Source organism: Tachysurus fulvidraco, chromosome 18 (assembly GCF_022655615.1).
Source record: "Tachysurus fulvidraco isolate hzauxx_2018 chromosome 18, HZAU_PFXX_2.0, whole genome shotgun sequence".
NCBI classification, from domain to species: Eukaryota; Metazoa; Chordata; class Actinopteri; order Siluriformes; family Bagridae; genus Tachysurus; species Tachysurus fulvidraco.
In genome coordinates this window covers 2,614,329-2,635,278 of record NC_062535.1, presented here as the reverse complement: position 1 = coordinate 2,635,278, position 20,950 = coordinate 2,614,329, and the positions used below count along the sequence as shown (strand labels likewise).

At 40.9% G+C, this 20,950-nt stretch overlaps 2 protein-coding genes across 6 annotated transcripts in view; both read right to left on the bottom strand.

Annotated features, from left to right (window-relative positions):
* Window positions 1-10,769, bottom strand: part of hecw2b (HECT, C2 and WW domain containing E3 ubiquitin protein ligase 2b) — a 52,577-nt gene extending 41,808 nt beyond the window's left edge. Inside the window, exons 1-2 of one of the 3 annotated variants that reach the window (XM_047803057.1) lie at window positions 10,362-10,769; window positions 8,433-8,661 (exon numbers count right to left, since the gene is read on the bottom strand). The gene's annotated coding sequence lies outside the window, so the exon portion shown is untranslated. The remainder of the gene's footprint in view (window positions 1-8,432; window positions 8,662-10,361) is intronic. The other 2 variants (XM_047803058.1, XM_047803056.1) reach the window with 2 other exon arrangements.
* A 1,394-nt stretch (window positions 10,770-12,163) lies between these two features.
* gtf3c3 (general transcription factor IIIC, polypeptide 3) lies at window positions 12,164-20,924 on the bottom strand. 3 transcript variants are annotated; one of them, XM_047803640.1, is made up of 18 exons: window positions 20,524-20,922; window positions 19,989-20,079; window positions 18,045-18,352; window positions 17,460-17,583; window positions 17,186-17,377; window positions 16,931-17,096; window positions 16,702-16,849; window positions 16,513-16,624; window positions 16,322-16,422; window positions 15,571-15,742; window positions 14,881-15,083; window positions 14,614-14,715; window positions 14,359-14,494; window positions 13,952-14,177; window positions 13,642-13,832; window positions 13,353-13,477; window positions 12,583-12,735; window positions 12,164-12,404 (listed from the first exon to the last, which is right to left on the bottom strand). In XM_047803640.1, exons 1-18 carry the CDS (start codon window positions 20,623-20,625, stop codon window positions 12,282-12,284), a joined length of 2,775 nt encoding a protein of 924 aa, XP_047659596.1. In that variant the 5' UTR covers window positions 20,626-20,922; the 3' UTR covers window positions 12,164-12,281. The 3 variants fall into 3 exon arrangements, with proteins under 3 accessions (XP_047659596.1, XP_047659595.1, XP_027032287.2); XM_047803639.1 differs by having other exon boundaries at window positions 16,322-16,624; window positions 20,524-20,924; XM_027176486.2 differs by having other exon boundaries at window positions 16,322-16,624; window positions 18,045-18,343; window positions 20,524-20,923.
* Window positions 20,925-20,950: the final 26 nt, after the last annotated feature.

Genomic DNA, 20,950 nt, shown 5'->3' with positions numbered 1-20,950 from the left:
AACTGAAAAGCACGTTCACTCCAGCAACCGATCTTTGACGCACCGTCTCTGATCTCTGACTGACACCAACAGAGGTGCTGAAGAGAAACGTGTGAAATTTGAGAAAGAGCACTTCGCTTCTGCGAGCACTGAGCGACTAGGTCACAACAAAACACGTCGTCGGTTTGAAAGATAAGCGATATTGACACGCGTCTGACGCGAACCCGAGTTTAGCAGAACGTTCCTTTTGTTATTTCTGCCACAAAAAAAAAAAAGCAGGAGAAAGAAATGCAGGATCAGGATCAATCTCAGGTGAAACTCCATCCTGCACCATCAGGACACTAACACAGGAAACGACAACACGGCTGCTTCTGATTCACGTTAGCTTTAGAAGGAGCCGATTCTTCTTTTGGCTTTCACTGATACAGACAAGGTAATAATCTTACAGAACTGCTCGAGGGTGTGTCGTCACCACGAGACCACACTGTAGTGAGTAATGTATAAAGCCGTGCAGTCATGTGAAATGCTTTATGATGCTTCATGATTAATAAGCGCATAAACAACCCCATCTGTGTTTAACTCGTTACGCAGACACTCGTTATACGGTTTGGGACACGGCCCCTGAATTGTCTCCTAATCCTAAATCACTGCACTGCTAAATATAGCCCAGAAACAATAAAGTAGTATTTATAGCGAGGTGCAAGTCTGTGAGTATGTTTCAGCATTTAGACTGAGAAAGCTTTAAAAAAAAAAAAATAAATAAAATAAAAATAAAAGCAAAGAAAGAAAGGAACGAGTGCCCACGCTCCAGCTAAAAACAGAACGCTTGCTATAGCACGATATGTGCTACAGTCATGCTGGAGGAAATAGACTTGGTAGCTAGCTTGATAAAGGAGGTTATAGTATCACGGGGTGCTAGCTAGCGGTTAGCGATGCTGAGCAATGATTTATAGTCGTAAGTTTCCACATTTCTGTGTCGCGATTTTACACCGATAACCAGTGATTATCCAAGATTATAATATAATACTAGATCTGTACATCTGTTGTGTCGTCCTCGTATTAGCGTACTCCAGTTATTGTACAGTTATGACTAAAAATCAAACGCATCCTTTGTAAAAGCGAAGCAATGGAAGTTTTTGCATTTCAGCGTGGCGCGTTCACGTTTGTCACTTTTTTCCCCACTGAAACTTTCACTGACATTGAAACACCAGTCAAATATTCGTCGCTTTGTCATATTGTAAGTCAGTGTAAAAAGTCATGACACCCACTCTGATGTCGAGTGCTTACGTGGATTACCAACAGATTTGAGGAAAAGCTGTCATTAATCCCTGTGGTACCACCAAAGTGATTTTATTCCCCCCTCCCATCAAACACACACACACACACACCCAACACACACACACACACACACACACACAAATATCCAATACAGCAATAATTAGGTTAAGAACTGTGTCAATTTGAAGCCTGAAATTTGAATGACTTAAATCAGGATGAACCCGATTAACCTTAAAGCCTGGACACTGATTCAGCAAACACTAAACTCCAGCAAATGTCTGTAAATTCAATCACAGGCTTTCACATCAGTTACGATCTGCCCCGACTGCTTGGGAGCTAATGGGCACCTCAGACAGGAAGTGCTAAGAAGTGTGCATGAGGTCATCTCTTAGATGAAACCAGAGCTCCAGTCGCATTAGCAGGGCTGAACTGATGGAATGCAAACTCACTGCCCCAACATCACCCTCATCCTCATCCACACCTAGAAGAAGCACTAAGATGATATCAATACTGTCTTTTTAATGCCATTAAGACAGAAGGAAAGATGGATGTACTTATAATGCAGGACTAGATAGGATGTGTATATGGTGGGTGAGGAACAGTACGGTGTAATTTAATTCATGATAACTGTACAAACCAAAATTGTAGTGCCTTAGAGGTGAGAATGTGCTAGAAGTTTGTGCTCATGTTTCCTTCGATCAGGTGTTTAAACTATGACTTATTTAGCCTTCATTTATGTCAAAATGATCACCATTAGACTGTTCACCATTACTAATCACTGATATCCACCGCTCACCATGACCAGTCACTCATCACAACAGTTCCTAAGGACCAATCACTCATCACCACTGTTCCACATGACCAATCACTCATCACCACTGTTCCCCATGACCAATTACTGGTCACCACTATTCCCCATGACCAATTACTGATCACCACTGTTCCTAAGGACCAATTACTGATCACCACTGTCCACCATGACCAATCACTCATCACCACTGTCCACCATGACCAATTACTGATCACCACTGTTCCACATGACCAATTACTGATCACCACTGTTCCACATGACCAATTACTGATCACCACTGTTCCCCAGGACCAATTAATGATCACCACTGTTCCTAAGGACCAATTACTGATCACCACTGTTCCCCAGGACCAATTACTGATCACCATTGTTCCCCAGGACCAATTACTGATCACCATTGTTCCCCAGGACCAATTACTGATCACCACTGTTGCTAAGGACCAATTACTGATCACCACTGTTCCTAAGGACCAATTACTGATCACCACTGTTCCCCAGGACCAATTACTGATCACCACTGTTCCCCAGGACCAATTACTGATCACCACTGTTCCCCAGGACCAATTACTGATCACCATTGTTCCCCAGGACCAATTACTGATCACCACTGTTCCCCAGGACCAGTTACTGATCACCACTGTTCCTAAGGACCAATTTCTGATAACAACTGTTCTCCATGACAGAATATGTTACTTTCTTTTGAAACGTGTTGACAAAACTTTGTACCTGGAAACGATCAGTTACAGATGTATAGCATTACGCTAACGGTACACAAGTTTCGGTGTCATCTTCCCTAGTGTGTGCAATGTGCTTTTAATCAGCAGTGACCTCTCATTTCACCTCATTTCTGTGCTTATGTCACCTTTATGACTCACTCGCTTTCCTGCACTGAATGGAAACAGGAAACTGACTCCAAACACAACCAGGCAACAAATACTTCATTTTAGCCAAACAATGAATTGTGTCTGTTCCACCGGTTATCCTATAATAGTTAAATGCTCTTGTGTTGGTGTTGGCATTGTTTGGTAATCATCATAATACAGGAGGCTAAAAATATCACCAAGTAGCCAATCGTGTGACGGCAGCTAGCATTTTCCTCCCAATGGTTTAGGACCACCGGTGATGCAGCATTTCAGAAATTTGCATTTGACCAGTTTGGCTTGCAAATGTCAACGGCGAGTCAGGACGTTATTTCTCCACTTCAAGGAAAGAAAACCTGAATAACAGCAAAAATAATCTCACAAAGTGAATCAAATCAGAGAATAACAAGGCTATAAAACATTTTCTTAGTTCTTAGCAAACAGTCAAGCTTACACATAAACCAAAGGCTGAACCTAACCTCAGCCATGAAAAGGAAAGATGTCTGTAAGTACTCTGTGGCTTCATCCCAATTCCTGCAGCTGTCATTCTGCCAGGAACTGACAGCTCACCTACATTAGCTAATGATCTTAAGTCCTGTCCTCACTGTTGGTGCATTTCCTCCTGAGGACACTCGGCTGGATGAGCGAGTGAGATAGTGAGCTCTGACTAATGCCTCCTGTGAGACACCTTATACACCCATGCTAGCATGGAGGGGATGATACTAGCATGCTAAAGGCATGCTTACACTTGGTTGATGATGCTGGTGGACGACGACAACGATAACGTGTTGATTACTAAAGTTTAAAACTGCCAGGTCACTCGAACACAGAAACAAGTACGGACAAATTTCGAACATTTATATTTTAATGTAATCTGACAAACTTGCATTGAATATTCTCTATATCCTTCACATATATGAAAGTATTAGCACCCTTTGTACCCACTTAACATAAGACAGCCCTATAAATATCTTTAATAACAGCAGTACATTTTTGTTTGTAAGTTATTACGCTGAACAGGCGCCATGTTAAAAATACGTGACCCGGCACATAGAAAAAGCCCCAGCTCTTAGGATAAACATCGAGCTCGTCAAACTGCACCAGCTCCGGTTCTGTATCTACCCACACTTTCTATTTATACACAGCCCAGAGTTGAACTATTTATAACACAGACAACACAACTCAAGCTCAGTGAAGCCCAGCTACTGACCCATATCTGAAGCCTAAATACACTCGAAGGCCAATATTCGATTAAGAATATCGCATGTTAAGAGTTATGTGAGGTTTGAAATGCTAATTGATGATAGGAATGCTCTCAAAACTTCTCGGCTTGTCAGTTGGGGGGGGGGGGGGTCATATGATAAGAGAGAATCGTAAGATACTTAAAGGTATTTTTGAGATATAAGATGTGCTTCAGGACGTGGAGGTTGGTCCACAAACTGAGAGATCAAAAAATAAATAAATTATAAATAAATAAATAAATAAATAAATAAATAAATAAATAAATAAATAAATAAATAGGATGCATGCAATGTCTAACAAATAAATTATATATATAATATATTTTTTCTTTTCTTTTTTTTTCTCCAATATCTCAGAAATGATTATTGTGACATACTTCTTCCCGATACATCATATATTATTATATTGTCACGTTACCCTGCTATATATATAGTCCAAATCCGTCATATCCACATGCGTATCCGTCCCAGTCACGTATCATTCATTTCAGTGTCCCGAGAGTGATTGTTTTCGGCACTGATGTGAACTGAGACTTTAAAACAAATCCTTAAAATCTGCCAGGCATCTAAACATGCTTCAGGAACATATCTGGCGTTATCATGTAGAGAAAAAAGCCTGCGCTGTGGGAAATAAAGGTCAAGAGCTGCGGTTCGAGCATCTGACAATTAAAGGAACAGGATGACGTCGTTACCTCAGCATGCAATTTCTTGCTAATAGTTTCCGACGGAGGAAAACAAGTCGAACTACACGGTGACATAGTTACGACATCTATTTTGAACCGTGTGTTAAGAGGGTGCTGTTGGTATGTGGTAGCGGCCAGCGAGCATTCCTGACCTCCTGCTTATTGTCACTCCGAGCTATTTTGGCGTTCCTCATGCACACAACACATCCTGTCAGCGGGCGGAAAGGGGTGGATTTGAACACCAAGACAGGTCTTGACCCTTTTTCCTGTGAGTAGTACAACATGCACACACACACACACACACACAATACCACACTATTATAAATGTTCTAGAAATACACCTCTATAACTCAGATGTTGATGCGTCTCAAAATCATTCATTAGTCTCCAGTGTCAGAGGTAAAGCTGTCGCCTTCCAATATCTTTAGGATAGAAGAGTTTTGAAAGAGAGAGAGAGAGAGAGAGAGAGAGAGAGAGAGAGAGAGAGAGAGAGAAAAACACTTCTCTTTCTATCACACCAACATCAAGAAGCAAAATTTCAGTAACAACTGAATAACTAATTCTGCTTAATCTTTAGTGTTTGTAATAAAACAGATTCCTCCATAACCCGATACTCGTTATATGATTAATAAATGAAAAAGACGGAGCACAGTGGGGTAAATGTGCACGATAATGATATCGACAACACGACCCATGTGACTGTAAGTGCCGGGTCCTCAGGTGACCTGAACGCTGACTGATTAAACTGCTACAACTCGGTGGTGACAAATAGGACACAAGCGGCCGTGCTGCTGGTCTATTGTGTATTAAGCCTCAGAGCGGTGTGTGTCGGTCGACACAGGGGTCGAAGTGCTGCTTAATTAGCTGTGGCTAAATGGCTTCTAGTGACACCAAACACCCAAGAAACCAAGATCAGTGTAGTAGCTGTAAATGACCGAAAAAACATATCACGGTGTTGGTTATTGTTAGTGAAGCGTAAAGATCCCACGCACTGGGGGCCTTTTGATTTACTCAGCATTGGAGGATGAAGTATTACGCTTCCAAGATCAGAACATAAAGAATAAAATATGGCTCCATCCCAACAACCACATGGAGCGCAGATAGAGTGAGAACACGGGGCCGAGAACAAATGCAACACAACACAATCAATCCACAGGAAAATTCACATCGTTCCAAAGTAAACATCCAGAATAGCAGGAATAGCATCAAAATAAAGACCTGATCATCATCAGGCTTCGCTGCACACATTTGTACAGTTGCTGAAACTGTGACTCTATCACACAGATGTTTCTCCCTTTAAATCTGCATGAGATGCAAGAAATGGGCCTAGTTTCTTTTTTAGCACTTCATAATGTGATACAGAAGGTGGAGGAAAAAAAAAAACAACAAAAAAAAAACGATGCTTTTGAAGAGCAGACGTTCAGCTGTAATTCAAGGGGTTGAACAAACTGCAACCATTTTTATGCACAGTTTTATCCCCCCCCCCCCCTTCAGGGGCTCAAATGTAATTGGACAAACGAATATAATCATAAATAAAATGTTCATTTTTAATAATCTGTTGAAAATCCTTTTGCAGGCGACTGCCTAAAGTCTGGAGCCCATGGACATCACCAGAGACTCGGGTTTCCTCCTTTCTGATGCTTTGCCAGGTCTAAACTGCAGCTGTCTACAGTTGATATTTGTCCGTGGGTCTTTCTGCCTTTAGTTTTGCCTTCAGCAAGTGAAATGCACGTTCAATCGGGTTGAGGTCAGGTGATTGACTCGGCCAGTGCAGAATATTCCATTTCTTTTCCTTAAAAAACTCCTGGGTTGCTTTTGCAGTGTGTTTTAGATCATTGTTCGTCTGTACTGTGAAATGCCGTCTAATCGACTTTGCCGCATTTGGCTTAACCTGGGCAGACAGTATATTATTATATACACTTCAGAATTCATCCGGCTACTTCTGTCACATCATCAATAAACACCAGTGACCCAGTGCCACTGGAAGCCATGCATGCCCATGCCATTACACTGCCTCCACTATGTTTTACAGATGACCTTGTATGTTTTGGATCATGAGCGGTTCCAGGCCTTCTCCATACTTTTCTGTCCTCGTCATTCCGGTAAAGGTTGATCTTAAGTTTCATCCATCCAATGAATGCTTTTCCAGAACTGGTCAGGCTTTTTTATATGTTTTTTGGCAAACGTCTATTATGCCAAAAAAATGTGCCTTGTGGTGAAACCTCTGTATTTGCTCTCGTGTAGTCTTCTCTTGATTGTAGACTTTGACAAAGACAAGCCTACCTCCTGGAGAGTGTCCTTCACTTGGCTGGATGTTGTGAATGGGTTTTGCTTTACCATGGAGAGGATCCTGGGGTCATCTACTACCGTTGTCTCCCGTGGACGGCCACGCCTTTTTATGTCACTGAGCTCACCATTGCATTCTTTTTTCTCAGAATGTACCAAACTGTTGATCTGGCCACTCCTAATGTTCCTGCTATCTCTGTGATGGATTTGTTTTGTTTTTGTAGACTAACGATGGCCTGTTTGACTTTCACGGAGAGCTCCTTTGAACGCATGATGTAGGTTCACAGCAACAGATTCCAAGTGCAAATAACCAGACTTAGAATCAACTCCAGACCTTTTACCTGCTTAATTGATGAAGAAATAATGAAGGAATAGCCTACACCTGTCCAACTAACAGCTTTTGATTCAATTGTCCGATTACTTTTGGTCCCTTGAAAAAGGGGGGGTGGCTACTAGTGATGTGCGGGTCGTTTCATAACCACGGGGCGACCCACGGGTCGGGTTGGGGCGGGTAAAGAAATTGTTTTTTACCGTGGGGAGAGCCAATAATTTCATAAAAGCGGGACCAACGGGTTGGAAAAAACCCGCCTCATAACCTGCGGGTCTCGACCCATGCATCACTAGTGGCTAATCTCAAGGGCTGTAATTTCTAAACCCTTCCTCCAATTTGGATTTAAATACCCTCAAACCACTATATCTATACAACTATAGCTTAAATATGTTTTGGTAAATATGATTTTTCTTCATTGGCCGCAGCTCCGTGCAGTCACGGCATAGCGAGACTCATTTCCCGCCTGAAGGTGAGACGTGATGGTGTGTAGTGTACCTGAGGGTATACTGCCCAATTAAACTGCTCTCTACGTTCACACACAGCTAAAATTCTTCTCTTTACCAGTCAGGGTTAACTGTACACTATATTTATTGCCTCCCAGGTCCATGTTTAGACACGTGATGGAGCTTGACGTCGCTAAGAACACATGCGATAAACAAAAAAAGGAAAAAGTCTGAATGTTGGTCAAATTTATCAGTGATGCTGAACAGAGAAGACGTTGTTTCTCAAGGCTGTAAACAGACTGTCTTTCAAGTTTAGGAGGAGAATCTTGGCAAAAGAGAGCTGTATGTATGCCAACCTGCTGTGTGATTCGGTACAAGTAAATAAGAATCAAACCTTTTCCAGCGAGTTTATAGTTTATTCCCGAATGCTGTAATACTACAATACAGATGGTGACTATTAAAGGTCCATTTTGTTAAAGAGAAAGAAAAAAACAGAAAGACTGTTGTTGCACATAAACACCTAGTGAGATGTGGTCTAGCGGCGGTGTCCAATGCACAGCGGCCACCCTCCGAGTGCTAACAACTCACAATGTCGGCGCCTGTCCAGCTTTCCCTTCGAGCATGGACATTTTTCTCATTTTTGCGGGTTTAGCTGCCGAGTCTCCGAGTGGAATTTTTTATTTAATGTGAAGCAACTGTAGCAGGCTTTGACCGATCAAATGCCTTCCATCGACATGAAAGATGGGAAGCTGGAAATAAAAAATAAATCATGAGACAAGATTCATGCAGGGACAGAAAATCAAGATTCATGCAGGGACAGCTATAAAAATATTTAAACATTACTATACCCTAATAAGGAGAATTGAGTGGAATGTTATTTATATTTAAGCACAAGTCTCGATCACTTTGTTTTTGAACTTGTTGGCTATGTTTAGATTGAGAGCCCGGGTGGCAGTTTTAAGTCATTTCCTTCTAATAAGTTCAAGGCTTATTTGTTCCTCTGGTGGAAGAGTTACTGCGAGTTCAACTGATGCTTTATAATTTCAGTTCTAAGCCTGATGGGAAGTTTATGAAGGTCTACGCACATGCCTTGTAGCTAGACTTTTTAATATCTCTACTTTATTTCCATGAATCATGCAAAGACACGTTAACAGTAGCTTTCACTAGGAGATGTGGAGCTTCAGGGAGTGGCATTATTTCAAACCTGTGCTGCATCCCAAATATTGAACCTTTTGCTTTCCAAAAGCAGCCACGTACCACTGAACACAACGAGAGATCTGTTGTGCTAAAGTGCAAACTTTAAAAAAGAATATCTCTCTGACGGAGACCACGCTGATGTCAGGAAAGCTATTAAGACAACAGATATTGGTACCAGGCTAAAACAAGCCTAATTCAAGGGAGTTAGTCAAGACCAGTGTGGTTCACGTGTCAACATCATCGCGCGAAATACAAGAACTGGCTTCCCGCTCAGGTTTCTTCTTCTCGTGATCATCAGAAAATTGTGGAACGTGAAAATATTTTTGAGAAGTGAACGAGTCTATGTAAAACGGTTCAGGACCCAGAACTACAGTTTGATCAAGAACTGAAGGAAAAACTGTAAAAAAAACAAAAAAAAAAAAACAATCTGAAGGTAAAAGAATAGATGGAAGAGACAGGCATATGATAAATATATACCACATCCACAATCACGTCATGAGAAAGCAGTGTTCGTTCGTGTGGTAGCAAGACACTGAGGTGTGAACGCAAATCTAACTTTGTCTGAATATTTCCGTTGGTTATAGATTATTCATGCACTGAGCACTCGAGAGCTGAACAGTAGAACTAAAGCTATAAACTGACATATGGATCGTCTGTCATAAACCATCAACCATTTGGTGGCGTGTGAAGGGAAATTATGGTGCCAGGTATCAATACAAAGAAACGTATAATCTATCTATCTATCTATCTATCTATCTATCTATCTATCTATCTATCTATCTGTCTGTATATCTATGTACAGTGTCTGTCTATCTATCTGTCTGTCTAGCTGTATATCTATGTATCTATCTGTCTATCCATCTGTCTATCCATCAGTCTGTCTATCTGTATGTCTATCTGTATATCTATCTATCTATCTATCTATCTATCTATCTATCTATCTATCTATCTGTGTGTTTATATACATTAACAAATATAAAACCTGTAGCTTACTGTATTATTCAACAGCAGCCCCAGATATAAAAAGGTCCTTTTTTTTGGTTTGTCACCTGAAGTTTTTTAAATTTAAAAAATTAACCGTTAAAATCGTTAAAACCGTTCAACTCCGCACGCGCGCAGACTATTGTCCGAGCTCTCGCATTAACGACGGCACCTCCGTTTGAGGTAAACAACATTTTTATTTACAATTGTTTTTTTTTTGTCCCCAACGAACACAGCAACAACATATTATACACACTAAGCGTCAACTTACCGTAAGCGGTGTGTGTGTAAGTGCGCGTGTAAAAATCCTCCGAACAACAATTAACCGAGGAAACGTTCGCGTTTGTGGAGATTTTTTTTTTCCTGTCAGATTGTCCGCGCTCGCGCACGTTAAAGGCGTCAGCTGAGACGAGAACGCGACATAACGACGCCGATTTTTTTTTTTTTTTACATTACAGAACGTGAAGTCGTTTCGTTTACGCGCACCGAGAAAAAAAAATGTTTCAGTTCCGGTTTCCGTTCATCCTTTTGTTTTGGATGCGTGTTCGCCAGAGACCCGGGACTCAAATCTGACCCAATGATTCCTGCTACAATAATTTACTACATCACAAAATATGCTAATTTCTGTAAATAACGCGTGTCGTGTGGATTATCAGGTGATTACGTCGATTTAAATAGCTTAAAGCTGATGTTTGGAAAAATTCAACATGGCAACCCTAGTGGAGAAAAAAGGGCGGGACGAGTTTTACCTCAGCAGCTCACCTTTTACACCATAGCATTGTTTTTTTTTACTCCTATTTATTATATATACAATTAATTACATTCCAGAAAACCATGACTGAAAAAATGAAAGCTTTAAAGCAGGTTATCATTATTCACCTGTATAAATAAAGTCCAGAATGATTGTTTGCAACCATGTCATGCTAAATCTACTTAAACACAAGATCTGGGATGGAACACTATGGGTGGGAATCAGGGCAGACTCCAGGGGTACAATATCTACCCATCTAACTCAGATTAGACAAATCTTACCTTATGAACATTTATTTTTGGTGTTTTTGCTCCTTGCACACAGCACTGTTTTCAAGCATATACTTGAGAAATAAAATAAGAAACTCAATTTATTTATTCACATTAGTAACATGTTGTATAAAAGCTTAAAGGTGCGGTCTCCGATTTTTGAAAGCCAATGTCGACATTTGAAATCACCAAAACAAACACACCCCTAAGCCAAATGGGTCCCACCCCTGTATCGATAGCTCCGCCCACACATACATAACCCAGGCAACTAATGGAAAGAAATGTGTCTTTATTATAGCTGAAGGGAAGAACAATACGATTGTAGATAAACAAACAAGCAAAAATGACACACAAGCATAATCATGTAAAGGACAAAGGCATATATTAGTTCTGTGTAACAAAACAAAACCAACGTTACTCACCTATCGAGAAGGAAAAAAGCGCCTTGGCGTCTTAAGTAAAGTCGGCCACATATTCAGAGGTCGGAGTTTCCCGAGTCGATAACTCCTGAGCTAAACGCTGTTACTACACAAAATGCGGTTGTAGCTGCCTCTCTACATCACTACGATAGAAAAGAGGTGTTATTTGTGTAGTAACAGCGTTTAGCTCAGGAGTTATTGACTCGGGAAACGCCAACCTGTGAATATGTGGCCAACTTCCTGCTCCGTCAGTTCTCTCCAGCGCTGAAAAGCTGATCCTATATTAACACGTCCTGCTTCTTATCGTAAGTCTTTCTTCTCTTTCTTTCTTTGTTTTTATCCTCCATGTCGATGTTAAAACCGCTTTCTGCTAATGTCACACATGCGCACTGAACACTCTCTCCGCCGCATATTGACAAGCCCCGCCCCCTTCTGCTCATTGGCTACACGTTTGTTTTGATTTTTGTTTATTATTCGGCCCGACTCGGAGACCAAATCGGAGACCCTGCCTTTAAGTGACGCATCTGATGGTGTAAAAACTGAACACAATATTCCACAGCAATTGTGTGAATTTAATGTTTTGAAATCTAGCAAGTCCATTTAGTGAAATCCAAATAACTCTAAACGCACAAAGTACCAACAAAAATAAATAGCTTTATTAAAGTAGAAAATAGTATTATACAAACATTACTACAAAAGGTTTCTCACGCACTCGCACACCCTCGCCCTTTCACGTGCACTCGCACACATACTCACACAACACAATATGTTTGTATGTAATAGCGGGCCATTTCCTTGTTACCACTAGCTTGGTATATAAGTGAAAGATTGAAGGCGATTTCTCTGCGCAGGTCCACCTGATCGTCCTCAATGCCCTGCAACACAACCAGAGAGACTCTCATAGTATTATTATTAATACGAGATCACTCATCCACAAACGTGCCGTTCATTAGACTTAACCTTTCCCTTCACTACTTTAAACTTATTTAGATTTACAACACTAACCGGATGATGACAGAATGAACGAGACACCGCTGATGATGATGTACTGACCTCCAGTTTGACAGGTGGTAAGCTGAGGGCTTTCTGATAGTAGTGGATGGCCAAATGGGTCAGACTGAGCTGATGCAGAGCACGACCTAAATTATATAAACTCTCCTGACAATGACCTCTGAACTCCACGTAACGCCACAGGAAGGAGAAACCCTACGCAGAAAAAATGAGAGAGAAAATATATCAAACTGACATCCACATAGAATTGTAACTGAAAATTCTAAGCTGTCCAGTAGTCCTGAACCACGATGCCACCACCACCATGCTTCACAGTTACACAGATTAATGTTGATGTTGAGATGCCTTTTATTTTCCCAGGTAATGTGACTGCCATAAATTGCAAAAAAAAATTGTCCCATTCCATTTTCCACTATTGTGGATACAGTGGACACATGAGCAGACAAAGTCTGAGAGATTTTCTAGACGTCTTAAGCTGGTCCTCTTGGGTTCTTTACACCTTCCTCAGCATCGCACGCTGTGTTTTCTAAGTGTGATCTTTGTAAAGGACGCCCACTCACAGGAAGCACAGCGAGAGTGCTGAATTTCTTCCGTTTGAGGACATTTTGCTTTATTGTGGATTGATTTTTTTTTAGACCGTTGTGGCTTCATGCAAGTCTATAAAACTTCTCAGAGGTTCATCTTCAATGTGAATAGATCTATCCAGTACGAACATGTAAAATCAGATAGTTCTTATCAATGTCCACCAAGACCCAGATCAAGTTCCAGTTTATTCCTGTTTCATGTATGTATGATTCCAAAAAAACACTTACCTGTAGCACCAATGGGTGTCGCTTCGCGACAAACTTCTGTGAGGCCATGTGAAAGAAGGTGAGGCCTACACACAGGCTGTGCAACGGGTGACACGGCTGATTCCTGAACGCCTGCATATACTGACCTGCTCACCACAGAAGACCAAGGAACAAAGAAAGATTTGAGAAAAAGACTGTGATGAGATGTGGTTTAATTGCTACCAGTTCATTTAAACACGTGTCCACAGACAACCTGGAAGACATATATGAACTTTTTTCTCAACTCAGTTGTGAGGGATTTGAGCCGTACCCAAGGCGTGTTTAAAGGTCCCGGAGACGAGTGATGTGTGACCATTGAGCAGGCATAGCGCATGGTTATCTGGGTTCTTCAGCATGAGGCGCAGGCAGAAGCGGTGATGGCGTCCGTCCTGTGAGTAAAGAGTCACCTGGCTGAAGATGTTCCACAGCTGAGCTTGGTCTACACTGAACATCAGCATCAACCTGAAATACACACACACACACACGTGAGGTGCTTTAAAAGTACTTACTTAAAAATCTTACGAAACAGCACGTAGCAGAAACTCCATTACGGTGAATTAATTTAATTTTTTTATTTTTACCTAATGTAATCGTACGCTTTTCGGAAATTGCGGTCCAGGAAGGCGGCGCTCAGTCCCAGATACTCGAGCTCTTTGCGTTTGACGCGGTCGTCGTAGAAAGAGTAGAACTCGAGCGACGAGTCAACAAGGAGTTCTGCCTCGGTGTAGCGTTTCTCCTCGCACAGTACACTGAGGCAGCCCAGCAGGAGATTCCACCAGTCGTCCCGAGACAGCACGCTGGTTTTTCCTAAACAGGAACACAAGATATTGTTACACGTATGTTTGAGATGCTTTTCTGCTCACCACGGTCGTATGAGATAATTACATGCATAAAACTACTAAACATTATGTCTAATAAGTAAGCCACTACAGGTTGCCATGTTGCACTGCTGTGGCAAAATTAGGTGTGATGTACAACCACGTCTAACCTGTCACGTCTAAGTAAGCCGCTTCCTGGTCCTCGATTTCAGACAGCGTGTTCTTGGACACTCTGATAAGGCGCAAGTGCCTCGTGCCCGAAGAGGTGTTGGCGATTAGGCACACCTGAGCTCTTACCATCGCCACCTACAGGAACAGGAGAAGAGTTGCCAGACTTAAAAACCTACAAACCTCGTGTCTGATTTAAAAAAAAAAGTCTTCAAATACACAAGGATAAAAAAAAAAAAAAAACACTAAAGGCGGACCTTAAGCAGCATGGACAGCATAGTCAGCACACTGTCTATGTAGTCGTCGATTCTGCCTTGAGATCTAAGAAGCGTGGATCGGTGCAACAACAGCTTTAGCTCCTATAACCACACAGTAAGAAAACGATGCATGGTTACATACTGGCAGAGGATAATCTTTAAATGCAGGTTACAAATTCCTTGTGATATATATATATATATATTTTTTTTTTATTTTATTTGGAAGATCGTCGGAGAAGCCGAAGTGCACGTGAGCCGGCACCAGACCTGCTGGGCTGCAGAGGAGTCTTGAGCCAGAGTGTCAGGGTCGTACATGGGCTCCAGCGCCTCAAGAGCAGATTCAGGTCTACCCAGCTGCTGCTGCAGGGTGGAGAGAGCCAGACGTGCCTCCAGATGCAGAGGCGCCATCTCAACCACCTTACTGTAGCTCTTAGCAGCCACCTCTAAATGGCCAAGAGCCTTCAGACACTCTAAAAACAAACGGGAAAATATATATATATATATATATATATATATATATATATATATATATATATATATATATATATATATAAAAACATTCATTCTCACGTCATATATTGAAATTACACACTAACTGACCGACTTTTAATTAACATGTAATGTATGTACATGTATTCTAATGCTTTGACTGATAACTGACATATACATATATAATAAGAGTGAAGAAAATACACGAAGGCTAAATGAAAAAACAAGACATTTAACCCAAAGATCTGGGAAGCGAACTGAAAGACAAGGAAGATAAACAAAAGATAAGGCTGAACGAAAGACATGGAAGCAAAACAAAAGCAAAGAAAAGGAGAGGAGAGGAGAGCAAGCAAAATATATTAACACTGAACAAAAGGTAAAGAAACAAAAGACGATTTAGCACAAAACACACGACAAGCTTTAATCAAACATTAAAGATGAGTCTAAAAAACACGAACACATCCGTACCTGCATGTCGTAGCCACACTACGGCGAGGTTGTATCTCTCGGAGCAGACGAGTGCACCGAGCAGTGGCAAGGCAGAAACATATTTGCCCTTGTCCATGAAGGCCTCAGCCACGTCCAGATACAGATCACCCAACTCCTCTGGACTCTGCTCCATCATCGACATCACCATTGGCTGAAGAGAGCACAAAGATGAAGGGTCAAGACCTTCGAACACGCTCCACCCCATCAGACACCAATGGAAAGATAGTAATAAATTAAAAAATGTACACAGGTACGAGCCAGAGTACACAAACTGCTCTCCTATCCCATCACTTTCTATATCATATTCCATTACCCATCATTTCCCTTTTCCATATACTGCATCCGTCCCATCCCATTTTCCAATCCAGCACTATCCCGTGATAAGATATCCCATCCCAACCAGTCTTATTCGTCCTGCTGCGTCCAATCCAATCATAACTGATCATATTTCATCCAATCTCACCCCATCATTTCATCGAATCCATTCTCATCCTATCCAATCTTATCACACCATGCGATCTTCCCTAGTTTCATTAAACATGCTAGAGTTTTCCGGAATATTCCCATCACATTCATCATATCCCGTCAAATGCCATCTCACTATAACCGACGCCATGTCGTTCTCTCCAACTGTACGCCATTCAGTAATGTCCTATTTCAAACCCAACCCTACTATCCACATCTCATAACACAGTGACATGTATATGATAGGGTGTAAAAATAAACTCACATTCAAAGGCTTGAAGACATGTTGATGGATCAGACACACCATGAGCTTCACCCTGATATCTATAGGAACATCATCAGGCACCACCACCTCCAAAATGTCTCCTACGGAGTGTAAAAAGAGCAGGTTCGGATAATGAAACTCGTCAAGAAACCCTAACGCGAGTTTGTCGAGATCATAGAAACGTGTCTCACCTTTTTCTTCCGTAGAGACATCCATGCTCTCTTCCTTCACTTCCTCACAAGTCTCTGTTTCTTCCTTGTTCGCCTCTCTTTGCAGGACGATGCCGCAAAATGTAAGCAAGACCTAAGCGAGAGAAAAAAAACGCCCATAAAAGCAAGGTCTCGATGCCGGCAAGCCAAGACATCCGAGCAAGTTCTCACCTCTAAGGCTTTGCAGTACTGGTGGTTGGCTATGTAGAGCTCGGCTGCCATGTTAACGCACTCGTGCGTGACGAGTTCAGGATGCCTTGACAGAGCCTCTTCCATTACACCGATAGCTGAGGGTAAATCGCTGCTCTCGTAGTAGCTCCTAATCACACAAACACACAATACTTCATTCTAGGTACTGATTTCTAGACCAGTCTTAGCTGACTTATCTGGCATGACGTACTTAGCCATGTCACGTGACAGCTGCATGAAGTGCTCTCCGTCAGTAGGGGGCAGCAGGGTCAGGATGCGCCGGTAGCCGTCCATGGCCTGCTTGTGCTCGCCCAACTGCTCGTACAGACTCGAGCGCTCCCACAGGTATCGAACGTTAGTCTGGTCATATTTAATCGCTGCAAGGACAAACAAAGACTAAAGGTTTAAGACGACTTGCAGTACATGAGGCTCGTTAAGATGCCGTACGGATCAGCTCAGTCCTGACCTTTGCTGTAGCATATGATGGCCTGCTTAATGTTCTCCTGCTCCAGCGACATGTCAGCCAGCTTCAGCCACTCGTCGCAGTCGCTCGGGTTGAGGTGCGCGGCGATCAGGCCGAACTGCAGCGCCTTTTGAGCATCCCCTTGATCCTCATAGATCATCGCCAGAGTGGAGAATGGCTCATACGCCAGAGGAGCTACGACACACACGACAAGCTATCACGTTAAGGAAAACCTGGAAAGCACAACACACTTCACACGCTGATGAACCCAACGAACCTTGGCGGATAATCTCCATGCACATCAGGATGGCGTCATCCTTCTCTCCACGAGCGTACCGGATGTTCGCTTCTCCCATCAGGCCACGGAGGGCACGAGGGAGTTTACTGCGCGATCGCTTTTCCTGAAATATATATATATTTTTAACTTGAATAAATGCTTCTCACTCTGCCTTTTGTCCATTTATTAAATTAAATCAGTCAAATTTATCAAAGTGTGTATTTTATTTAAATAAATAAATAAATAAATAAATAAAACAAATGGTATTTATTTATTTAAATAAATAATACAAATAGTATTTAGTATTTAAATAGTAAAATTTATTTAATAAATACACTGCATTATTTATTATAAAAGTTATTCCTTTGTTAGATATAAAATAAAAGCACCATGAAATTTCAAATAATAGGATTTTTTATCACAATTTTTTTTTTTTTTGGATGTTTCAGTGATTCTTCTTTAATGGCGAGATAAATAAAGACAAAAAAAAAAAGAGACAAATTGTGTGATACCAAAATACATAAAAGTAAACATTTTGTGCTTTGGTTCTATAATAAAGATGAAAAGAGAGATTTTTAAAAGCACCTTCATCATCTTCTTGTTCTCACGGTTGAGCTCCATCTCCAGAGCGAACACGTCCCCCGGGGTCACCTCGTTGCTGCCGCCGCCGCCACCGCCGCTACCGCCACCGCCGCTACCGCCACCGCCGCTGCCGCCACCGCCGCCACCGCCGCCATCTGCTGCGTAGTGCTCCCCGATGTCCTTCCACTCTGAATCCCCGTCCTCTTCATCTTCCAGCTCCTCTTCCTCCTCCTCCTCCTCCTCCTCCTCCTCCCCGAGCATGGAGGCGAAGGCTTTATGAACACTCGGGCTGACTCCTTCTTCTGCTCCAGCAACAGGTGGGGAAAAAACAACTTGTGATTTAAAAAAAAAAAAAAAAACCTCTGTACACTGTTCCTAAGTTTAGCCCCGCCCACTTCTGAAACACAATACTAACGTTGCCTCTTCTGAATAGGTTGGAAAGATTTGACTTTGGACAACATTCTTAAACAACAGTTCAACTGAGAAAAAATATGTCAGATAAAACTACAAATAAATACAAAAGGTAGCACAAAGAAGCACCGCCCACACTGTGACGTGGCCACGCCCACTCAACTCCAATCCAGTGTTATCATTACTGTTGATTCGGTCCACTCGACTTTAACACAAAATTAATTGAAGAGATTGATACAAATTGTTTGAGAAAACAAGTGAGAGATTCGTTAGGTTTCGTTAATCGTTGCTTCGAATTTTAAACATGAGATCGTAGGGGAAAAAAAAGGAAACGATGGTCAGATTTGACGTGCAAATAAATTTGTGTAGAAATTGTAGAAACGGGTTGAATGTTCAGGTTGTATAAAAATGTAAAAAATATAATTTATTGCTACAAACCCTTATTTCCATCTTGATTCAGTTACGAAGCAACTTACTCGACTTAGCCCAAAGATACATTAGTTTGTGATACGATATGTACATCGGCAGCCTACAGCCACAGAGAGGCTAAGAAAAGTCGTTAAAAATCTTTTTTTTTTTTTCCATTCTTGCTGTGAATGTAAGTCATTTTGCAAGTTGTAGTGTTTCGATTGTGTTAAATGAGCTCAAGTGTTCATTCGTGGTATCCACACGACTGTATTGTGCTGCAACATTTCCAGGTCTTTTACTGATAGACATCAATAACATTTATTTAAAGAAAAGAATGATGACGTATTCTGTACAATTTCCATCCAATCAAATGGAACATATTTCTCTCTGTCGTCTAAACAAACCTGATGGAACAAACATGTGGTTTGGGGTTTGTAAATAATTCTTCAAATACAGACGTGTACATGGGATGAAGTAGGTGTGTGTGTGTGTGTGTGTGTGTGTGTGTGTGTGTGTGTGTGTGTGTGTGTGTGTGTCTTGGAGAAAACAGTAAACTGAAAAGAGTGAAATTCTGCATTGGTATGGAATCAGCAGTAGATGGCGCTATAGTTATGTTTTAGATCCACATAAATAAGATTACATTAGATTCAACTTTATTGTCATAACACATGTACAAGTACAAGGCAACGAAATACAGTTTAGGTCTAACCAGAGTGCAATAGTAGCTTTAAATAAGTTAAGTAAGTGGTAATATGGAATAATTTACAGTTGTGTGCATACTATGAAAAATATACAGATTTACAGAAGGATGTGTGCTGTAATAAAATATATGGCTATTACTATAAAACAGTAACTTACAGATATGTATGTTCTATGAATATAATATACAAATGAATATGTATGTACTATGAACATAATATACAGATGTCTATTACTATAAACTAAAATTTACAGAGGTGGTCTAGTATTCTGTAGAAATGGGAAAGATGATATTTATTGTATGAAGGAGATGACGATTGTTAATCTGATGGAGAACCTCATTGACTTATAACATGTGATGCTACAGTTCTGAAGGTGGTCTGTGTTTGTGTACGTTTCTGTACGAAGTCTTGCTGAAGCCTTTTGTACCTGTGTGAGGTTTTGCTTTGCTGATCTTCATGGATGTGTTTGGAGCAGCGTCATTATTCTCATCAGAGGCGTCTCCTTTATCCTCCTGGACCTGATAGAGCAAAAAACAAGTTGTTTGTTTTTGTTTGCTTACTTAATAAAAAGGCAAATATAATAAATTATAATACATTTTTAACTAAACAATAAAACTACAGCCATGAACTTTTTAAATGTTTTTATTTTTATATTCTCTTCATTTTATTTATTATTATGTTTTTGTTTTACTTTTGACTGACATTAGCAGTTAAAAAAAATAAAATATATATATATATTTATTTATTTATTTAAACCAATAACTTGAATCACAATACAGATTTTTATATACAAATATATTTATTACAAAATCAGAGGTCAGTGTCTTGGTTTCAAGAATAAAACAGGAATAAAATTGGTAAAAATAAATAAAAAATAAAGCTGTTTAATAAATTCATGTCGAACAGATTTAACAGATAAACAAACAAACAAATAAATAAATAAATAAAGGGAAATTTGTCACCTTTCGCTTTGTTTTTATTCGCTCTTCTCTCCGTCTCTCGAACTCCTCGAAGGAAATTCTACCCTCTAAATAATCATTAAGCTCAGGACTCGACTCTGACATTTTATTGTATGTTTATAACCGATTATTATTATTAATATTACTATTATTAACGTTCACAACGCGTCGCTACCTTGAGTTCATGTAGCCACAGTTCCGGGTTGTACCACGTGACCTAGTCAGGTGTGATGTTTTGTCCAATCGGAGCCCGTAAGATTCTTCTTCGTCCTCATCCACGTGTTCTTTCTCCATGTGGTGCATATATATCTACACTAGATGTCGCCTTGTATAGGGCAGTACATTGGAACGTATGCGTCAATAGAGCCGCCATCTTGGTACGGGAGACCCCTCCTCTTAATGCATCAGCGTCAATGTAGGCAAAGAAATA